Source organism: Geospiza fortis, unplaced genomic scaffold (assembly GCF_000277835.1).
Source record: "Geospiza fortis unplaced genomic scaffold, GeoFor_1.0 scaffold114, whole genome shotgun sequence".
Taxonomy (NCBI): Eukaryota; Metazoa; Chordata; class Aves; order Passeriformes; family Thraupidae; genus Geospiza; species Geospiza fortis.
Genome location: NW_005054383.1, coordinates 427,523 through 436,582, shown reverse-complemented (window position 1 = coordinate 436,582; position 9,060 = coordinate 427,523). Strand labels below are relative to the sequence as shown.

The 9,060-nt window shown below is 53.5% G+C and overlaps 2 protein-coding genes across 2 annotated transcripts in view; both read left to right on the top strand.

Annotated features, from left to right (window-relative positions):
• Positions 1 to 6: 6 nt before the first annotated feature.
• Positions 7 to 8,637, top strand: AMDHD2 (amidohydrolase domain containing 2). The gene is given in 12 exon segments (XM_005425193.2): positions 7 to 98; positions 704 to 840; positions 1,508 to 1,647; positions 1,994 to 2,048; positions 2,463 to 2,675; positions 3,712 to 3,800; positions 4,764 to 4,783; positions 4,785 to 4,900; positions 5,152 to 5,259; positions 5,952 to 6,020; positions 6,451 to 6,552; positions 6,984 to 8,637. Coding segments are annotated over 12 exon segments (1,221 nt in total). The 5' UTR covers positions 7 to 15; the 3' UTR covers positions 7,073 to 8,637.
• Positions 8,583 to 9,060, top strand: part of LOC102044473 (UPF0488 protein C8orf33 homolog) — an 8,415-nt gene continuing 7,937 nt past the window's right edge. The window contains exon 1 of the mRNA XM_005425192.2: positions 8,583 to 8,586. The gene's annotated coding sequence lies outside the window, so the exon portion shown is untranslated. The remainder of the gene's footprint in view (positions 8,587 to 9,060) is intronic.

The following is a 9,060-nucleotide window of genomic DNA, read 5'->3' as shown; positions in this document are numbered from 1 at the left end:
TCCCGCTGCCCCGCGATGCCGTCCAACAAATCCGTCTCGGACGCGCCCATCGTGCAGTTCACCAACTGCCGCATCCTGAGGGACCACCAGCTCCAGCGGTGAGGGTACCGGCGCTGCCGGAGTGGCTGGGGGTACCAGGGCTCTTGGGGGTACCGTGATGTCCGGTGGTACCAGGGCTGTCTGGGGGGTATCGTGTTGTCTGTGGGTAACAAGGCTGCGGCGGTGCCAGGGCTGTGGGGGCTGCCGGACAGGCTGCCGAGCTGACCTGACACCTGCAGTGCCGAGGGACGGTCGCCAGTTCCCCTTGTGCACCGGCTATTGGCCCTTCCCCTGCCGCGCTCTACCATCCCATGTCCCCTCTGCCGGGTTTTGGAGGGAGATGGGGTGGGTGTGGTGTACGATCCCTGTTGTTTTGCCTCTTCTGCCAGCCCCTTGATGCTTTGGCCATCATCACCTCCACCCTCGAGGGGCAGCCCATGAAAATCCCACTCCCGTGAGTTTTGTAGAGCCAGAGCCAGGCAGAGAGGGCTCCTCGTTGTGTGCTGCTGAAAGAACAGCTGTGCTCTGACAGACATCGCAAAGCCCGGTGCTAGAGGTGCCGGTGGGATGCACTCTGCTCAGGATCGCTGTCACTGGGGCACAGCCACCTGCTCCACGTGCTGCAGATGGCACCAGAGCTTGGTGTGTGTGACTGTCCCTCTAGGGAGGACCTGTGGGTGCGAGAAGGGAAGATCCTCAACCCAGAGAAACTCTTCTTTGACGAAAAGGGCTCTGCTGATGTCCAGCTGGACTGCAAGGACAGCATCATCGCCCCAGGTTTCATCGATGTCCAGATCAATGGTACAGTGAAGCTACATGCACTCACAGGCTGGGGGCATCCTGGGTTTGTCCATCCCTGACCCCCAGCCCCACTGCCCATGGCCACATTTCAGTTGCTCAAGGGAGGTGTTAGTCACCCAACCAATGACAAAGAGCAATTTTGCCTATGGTAGCTGCTATTGTGTCAGTGATCCCCTTTGGCCAGGTGAGGGTTTCCTCTGAACTCATTTTTATCTATATTTTACCCTGCCCCTGCACTGGCAGGATCCCTGCCCTACCCTTTCCAGGATGTGGGAGGAGAGGGCAAGACTTCCCATAGGAACAATAACAACAGCAACAGCTTTCTTCAGAAGGAAAGAGGGGCTTGTTCTGTGGTAGCTAAAGTTGGTAGTCTGTTGCCTTTTCAGCTGGGAATTGTCACATTTTGCCCTGCATCAAAATAAAAAGGTTGTGCTTGCAAAACACTGGGGTGCTGTGGGAAAGAGCACTTAATCAGGGCAGTGGTGGTGAGATTTGTACTTGTGGAACCTTGGAATGTAGGACAGAAGTGCTGGTGGAGCCCTCTGTGTCAGCACCCTACAAATGGAACATCTCCCTCCAGTCACTCAAAGTCTTTCGTCAGTGTTTCTGGGTGAAGCACACTCCCTGGGGAAGCAGCAGTTTCACCCCTGTTTTGTTTGTGGTGCAGGAGGCTTTGGGGTGGACTTCTCTCTGGCTACAGATGACTTCAAATCAGGTATTGACCTGGTCAGTCAGAAAATCCTCTCCCATGGAGTGACCTCTTTCTGTCCCACCCTGGTGACCTCTCCTCCATCTGTGTACCACCAGGTAAGGAGCCTTCTCCTCTCCATCAGCAGGGTGATCAGGGACTGAGGTTGGTATCAGGAGGTGGGTAGGCCAAGACTGGGATAGCTGCCAGGGCAGAAAAGCCATGGGCATGAGGAGCTGGACTCTACCCTAGGTTTCTTGCCCTCAGCCTTTAGAATGCTGAGACAGCCATGTCTCCCAAGCAAGCTCGGCACACCAAGGCTTGGAGACGGCTTTTCCTTTGTGGGCTGTGATGGTCCCAAGTGGTCCAGCTACAAATCTCCCTGCAGACCTGACATTTGGATCTGATTTGGCAGGCAGGGGGGCTGTATTTGTGTTGCCATGTCTGACAAACCCCTTTCTCTAGGTTCTCCCTCAGATCAGTGTAAGAAATGGTGGAGCCCATGGAGCAGGAGTCCTGGGTAAGTGGATTTGTCCCTGTGTGGTGCTACTCTAGGTGGGCAATTATCTTGTTCATGGTTGAGGTGAAAGAAGTTACAGAGCACAAATAGGGGCTGGAACTCTCAGTGGGAGGGATGCACAGGTGGGCACAGACCCACCTTGTCCCTTAGTCTGTGGCTGGCTTTTACTGTGTTTTCTGTTGTCGTACAAACTGGTCCAGCCCCTGTGGGGCCTCTGGAGGCATGGCAGTGGGGTGGCTTGGCTTGGCCAGTGGCTGGCACTGCATCTTCACTGTGCTGAGCTCACAGTTGCCTGAGACGTGTTTTGCTGCAGGAAAATGGCAAGAGTGTGACTGGAGCAGAGTAGACACAGTAGGTTTCTTGGTCCTTAGCAGGGGGAGGAAGGGTCATGGTTCTTTGTTCCTGTTTGGACAGGAGCCCACCTGGAAGGGCCGTTCATCAGCAAGGAGAAAAAGGGTGCCCACCCGGAGCACTGCCTCCGCACCTTTGAGGCAGGTGCTTTCCAGGACCTGCTTGCTACCTACGGCTCCCTGGACTGTGTCCAGATAGTGACCCTGGCCCCTGAAATGAGGAGGAGCAGTGAGGTGATCCGGGAGCTCACCAAGCGGGGCATCTGCGTCTCCCTGGGTAAGGGCTGGGGCACCCAGGGCTTAGGGGGAGCTCTGGCCACCCCTCCCTTGGGGCTGTGGCATCTCTAACAGTGTCTCAGTGCAACTGGACGGGGTGGGATTCTGGATGGAGACGACAGACCTGTCACAAATGGGGACCTCGCTTGATGCTGTCAGTTTGTCATGGCAAGGGCCAAAGTTTGTATCGACTTAGGAGCCCCTGCAGTAAACACAAGGTGCTGTTCTAACACGGGGAAGAATAGCAATCTTAGGTGGAGGTTTGATGATGTGGAAGGTTCAAACTCTGAAGTTCCACTGCTTTAGGCCTTATGTGACAGGTGAAATAATTTTCCAAAGGTTACTGTTGGTTTGATAACTCTGTTTTTCAACCAGAAGTACTGTAGGAGCCTCTCCCTCCAACATCTGGCTGGCCTCTGACTTAAAACTGGCTGCGTTTTTCTTTTCCTTTGCTTCACAAACTCTTCTTTGTCTCAGATCATTGAAGAATTTTTTTTTTAAAGGGGGGAAGTTATTCAGGGTGAAATTAAACCTCAGATGAGAAGGACATTCATACAGCAGATTATCTCTTATCCCAAAGCCACATAAAGAACTCCAGAAAGGCAAGGTTAGCCCACAGAGCTGCTGTCCTGTTGGGGAAACAGAAGTTTCTTTCTGGATAGTTTGATTCCCATGTTTTCCTGGCAAAGTTCCCACTGTTGTGAGGGTGTCCTCTGATAATTCTCTACAAAACATTTAAATATCTGAGGCCAGCAGAAAAGTGTATCATTGGACAACAAACTCAGCCTGAAGACAACATCCAGCGAGCAAGGCAACATTGTGACAGCTGTGATGTGAATACTGAAGGAGTTCGGGTGAAGCACCCACTCCCAGAAACCCCCCGGGTCATGGCCAGAGACATCTGTGTCAAGGCTGCACCTGAGACCTCAGGCCAGGGTGGGCATTAGAGCATAGTCCAGTGATGGAGTGTCTTTGCTCCTATAGGGAAAGCAGTGGAAAGATGGGCAGAGGAATCAGGCGTTGGTCTGTGTTCCCAGGTCACTCAGTGGCTAATCTGTCCCAGGCTGAGGAGGCTGTGCAGCATGGAGCAACCTTCATCACTCACCTCTTCAATGCCATGCTGCCGGTGAGTCCCCAGAGGCACCTGCCCTGCTCCAGGGCTGCTTTTGGGCTTTCTCTCCTGCTCCCCATGGGTCTGTGTTCTCCCCAGCTGGTTTTGTACCATGCTTTGTAATGAGGTTTTGGCACTGAACCTCTGGCTTCACATTCCTATTGCTGGATCTGAAAGAGAGTCAAGGATGTAGCAGACTCTTGAAGTTCATCACTGAGAAGGACTAGGAAGTGTTGGTGGGTGAGAGCTGGACATGCCCTTGCTGTGTGCACTCAGACCCCCTCCTGTGTGTGAGCAGCAGGGAAGGGGGGATTCTGCCCCACTCAGATGAGACCCCACCTGCAGAGCTGCCTCCAGCCCTGGGGCCAACATCAGAAGGACGTGGAGCTGCTGGAGTGAGTATAGAAGAGGCCACAGAGATGCTCCAAGAGCTGGAGCCCCTCTGCTCTGAAGCCAGGCTGGGACAGCTGGGGGTGCTCACCTGGAGAAGGCTCCAGAGAGACCTCCAGGCCCCTTCCAGTGCCCAAAGGGGCTCCAGGGGAGCTGGAGAGGGACTGTGGACAAAGGCCTGAAGTTGCAGGACAAGGAAGAATGTTTTCCCACTGCCAGAGGGCAGGGTTAATGAAACATTGGGAAGAAATTGTTGGCTGTGAGGGTACTGAGACCCTGGCACCCAGAGGAGCTGTGGCTGTCCTGTCCCTGGAAGCATTTAAGGTCAGGTTGGATGAGGCTTGGAGCACCCTAGAATAGTGGAAAGTGACACTGCCAATGTTGGGCAAAGGTTGGAACAAGATAAGCTTTATGGTCCCTTCCAACTCAAACCAACCTGTGATTCTGTGATTCAAGGCAATGCCCAGGTTTGCCGGGTAAAGCTGCCAGGCACTGTGTGATAGAGATGGCAGCTGCATCCCCTGAAGTGAAGTCTCAGCCAGTGTGTCCTGGTCCTCCACACCTTGTCCCCTCTCTCCCCTCGAGCAGTTCCACCACCGTGACCCTGGCATTGCTGACAGGCGACAAGATTCCGGCTGGGCGGAGGGTCTTCTATGGCATGATTTCTGATGGCATCCACACCAACCCCGCTGCCCTGCGCATTGCCCACCGAGCCCACCCCAAAGGTGAGCCATGGCAGTCCCCACAGTGTTACCAGCCACTCCAAGCACTCTACCATCTCCCAGAAGACATTTGTGCTGCCCTTGCTGTCTGGAAGGTCACAGCCACATGTCCTGATCCCTCAGTCCTCTTGCTTTGGTGCGATGTGTCTGGAGACACCTGGTTCCTCTCTGGGAGGGTCAACAGAGCAAAGTGCTTGGAGCTGCAGCAAAATCAGCAGCAGTGTTGACAAGGCCCCTTTCCTTGTGTTCCACAGGGCTGGTGCTGGTGACAGATGCAATAGCTGGCATGGGGCTGGCACCGGGTCGGCACACACTGGGTCAGCAGGTAGTGGAGATCGATGGGCTGAACACCTACATCGCAGGTAAGTGCTGTCCCTCTTGCTGGAGAGCTGGGGACAGTGCTGCCACTGGCACCATTCCTGAGGAGCTGAGCACATCTTGTTGTCCCTGTCGGTGTGTGGCAGCATTTGTGCCACCCTCTTGTGTTTTGATTGGTGGATCTGCAGTGACTTGGCCTTGGGGATAATGAAACTCCTGGTAAAGAGAAGTGTGCCACCCTCGTGGAGGAATCTGGCCAGTTATAGCTGTCTGCAACATCTTTGAAAGAAAGCTTCATTGCCCAGTGTCAAGGGTGCTAGAGGTTCAGGGCATCAGTAAGGACAGAGAAATCTTAGAGATTATTTATTGTCCCTTTTCTTCTTTATAACACTACCACTTCCTGCTAGCTAAATTCCCTAAGTTTCAAATTCCCAAGCAGATGAAGACTGGGAAAGTATTTCAGTGAAGGAGCATTCCTTTCTCCATTCCCTTCCTCTGGCAGCAGATGCCTGTGTTGTGAGCTGGTTTCACCCAGTCCAACTGGTCTGATAGTGGAGGTGGGGTTAACGCCCAAGTACCTCTTCCTATGCTCCAGCAGGAAGTGGCTGCAGGCCCCTCAGCTTGCTCCTCTTGCAACACAGGACTTCTGCACTTCTGGTCCCATTATGCTTCCCTAGTGCCCTGCTTCTTGCTGTGAGCTATGGGCGCTGCTCAGTGCCATCCTGTTTCTTCCCAGGCACGAAGACCTTGAGTGGCAGCGTGGCAACCATGGACACTTGTGTGCGACACTTCCAAGAAGCCACAGGTAAGAGAGCCTTGTCCACAAGTTGCTGCTCCCTATGTTGACACGGCAGGAGGTCTTGCTTTTGCCAGCTGTGTCCATTTCACCAGGAATGTTCCCTCTCACCTGAGACATGGCAAGGACTGGGATCAGTGCCCTCAGATGAGCCCCTTTTTGAGGGGGAACTAATAGAACTAATGAGAGGTGAACTCTCCTGCTTCTTCCTCAAAAAGTGCATGGTTTTCTCTTCTCCATACCCTAGGTATTCAGTTTTCCTATGCCTGCTCTCTCCTGTAGGGATATCTCCCTTCCTAGCTCCAGCTGGCTGTGCTGAGGGTGCTCCAGCTTGGGTCTGTCAACTGCCTGGTTGGGTGTTGCCTTGTCCAGGGGAATTTGGGCTGCTCTGGCAATGGGGCTCTGGCTGCCCTAACATCTCCCCAATTCTCTCTCCAAGGGTGCTCAGTAGAGACCGCGTTGGAGGCGGCGTCTCTGCATCCCGCTCAGCTCCTGGGGATTGAACATAAAAAGGGGACACTGAATTATGACTCCGATGCAGGTACTGGTGTGGGTACAGCACGTACTGGTATGGAGACAATAGTGTCAGGGCTCACAAGTGCTGGAGCAAAGCAGGGGCTGCTTTGTAAGCATATGCTCACCCCTGTTTTGGTGGGAGCTGCAGGGAGACTTGCTCTACCTGGGATATGGGATATGGGATATGGGATATGGGATATGGGATATGGGATATGGGATATGCTCTGGGCTTTTGCTCCAGTGGTTTTTCCCTTGAATGCTGGTGGTGTTTGGGAAACCCTTTGGAGTGCCCCCCACATCTCAACTGAGCAGAAAGCAGAGCTGCCATTGCCAGGATTGCACTGCAGTGCCATCGTGGGGTGGGGAGAAGCCCTTCCCCAATGATCTCAGCTCTCCCCAGCCAACTCCAGCAGCTCCATTCTGACAGCTGCTTTCTTTCTCTCTTGTCCAACACAGATTTCCTAATGCTGAATGACAGCCTATATGTGCAAGCCACATACATTGCCGGCGAGGAAGTCTGGCGACAGGATATGTCGGGCATGTGACACTGGACTGTCCAGTGCCCTCCAAGGCTCACTGGCACTGTGGTTAGCAGCTCTGGCAATCACCCCACTTCTCTCTTTTGGTTTTTTTTTCCCCAATTCTTTCCTGGAACTCTCTCAAAGGAGCCTCATACCAAAGAGCTGCATTTTCCAGCTTCCAGTTACAGCCATGCCTGCTACGAATTTGTTGGTGCTTGGTGATATGGGGGAAAGAAGGCAGCTCTGTGCTGGCAAGGAATGCAAGTCCTGGAGTGACCTACAGGACTGCACAGCTGTCCTGCCCCCAGACAGGTGCTCCTGTCACCATCTGACTGCAGTGAGGAGTTGTCCCAGCCTTTGCACAGTTTATACAGCACACACAAACCTGCTCTATACCTGAGGCAGGCTCAAGCCATTACAATTCTTTGGCCTGCTGTTTGCTTTGCTCCCAGGCAGCCATGACTTGTTAGACATCAGCTTCCACCAGCTCAGCTCACAGCTCTTCCCATGACAAGGTTTCTGTTGTGTCAGCAGAAGCTGAGGATCATATTCGGATCTCCTGACAGCCCTTCTGTTGTGTTTCCTCAGAGCAAGGCTGCTACAGCTCTCTTAGTCGGTGTCCTTGTGGGGCTGAATCCTCAGGACAGAGATCAAACCCAGGAATACCAAGGCATTGCTGGTCCTTTGTGCCTTTACCCTGCATGGGCATTGAGTCTACAGAGCTGGAGATATGAACAGCGTCCTACCACATAAAACAATGCTCCTTTCACTCCTTGCTCTGTCTGGATGAGTTCTGCAGGCTCTGTGCCAGCCATACCAAGAAGAGCCTTTGCATTGCCTGATGGGTTTTTTCATTCCTCAGGCTATGGATGAGAAACTTTGCTTTAGGGGATGCAGCCAGACTGGTGGTGACAGGTTCACAAGCCTTCAGTCCAGCTCAGGCACTGAGGGAGAGGAAAACTGCGGTGGGATTCTGGCCTTTCAAGATGGATACAATAACTCATTATTTTGTGCTCATTATCTTCTCCAATACTTGACTGTCAGATTTTTTCCTGATGCTGGGACACTTGTATATGAAGGCTGAGGCTAATTTCAACCCTACTCAACCACTGAGAATAAGCGTTGAGATAAAATCTCAAGACAACCTTGGTTAAGGCTCAAACCACTGAGGTGTTTTTTGTAATGAGGAGAGGGCTCAGACAACGGCTAAGTCTCAGTGAGGGTGGAGATTGTAAGGCAGACAGAAGTCAGGTTGGGATTGGCAGAAATGTACCGATTTTTCCAGTACCATTTTATAATCTTTAGCAGCAACATTTCAAAGTGATTCCCCAGCACTTTAGAGCCCTTCTGTCAGCCTTGGAGAATTTCTAACATCAACTGGCAATGTCAAGAAAAATTATAACCTCCATGGTTTGAAGCATTTGAAAGACACCACACCCTGTGCAGTGACACGCTGTGCTGCTGCAGTACTGACCTCAAGGGAATCTTCTGGCTGTTGCTGGAAACAATCCAATAGGGAAAAATGCCCATGAAACAAGGTGTCTTAACTTTTTATTTACAAAATTAAATAATCAAAAGGAAATCTAAAACAGAAATGGGATTAGACAGTACCAGTAGGTGTGTATTAACCTTTTTTGCCTGCCCTGGTGCTTGCTGCCATGGCCTCCGTCAGGCTGGCATGTGAGGGGCCGGGGCTGGTGTGGGCGTTCCCGCGGAAATTTGGCCCAGGGAAGGCGGCACCGCCGGATACCCGCGGCCCGCTCCGTGGGCACACGTGTGTCCGGCACAGTGCGGGGCTCACGGGAGCAGGAGGGAGGCGCAGGGGTCACAAACGCGCGGCCAAGGTGGGCGCTGGGGCCTGCGGCCCGTGGGTCCCGGCGCTCTCGGGCGGAACGGCGGCAGTGCGGGGAGCGGCCGGAGCGCTGAGCGCGGCGCGCACCCGCCCGGCCCGCCCGTCCTGAGCCCGCGGCCGGGGGAGGGTCCGAGCGCCTCCGAGAGGCCCAGAGCGGGCC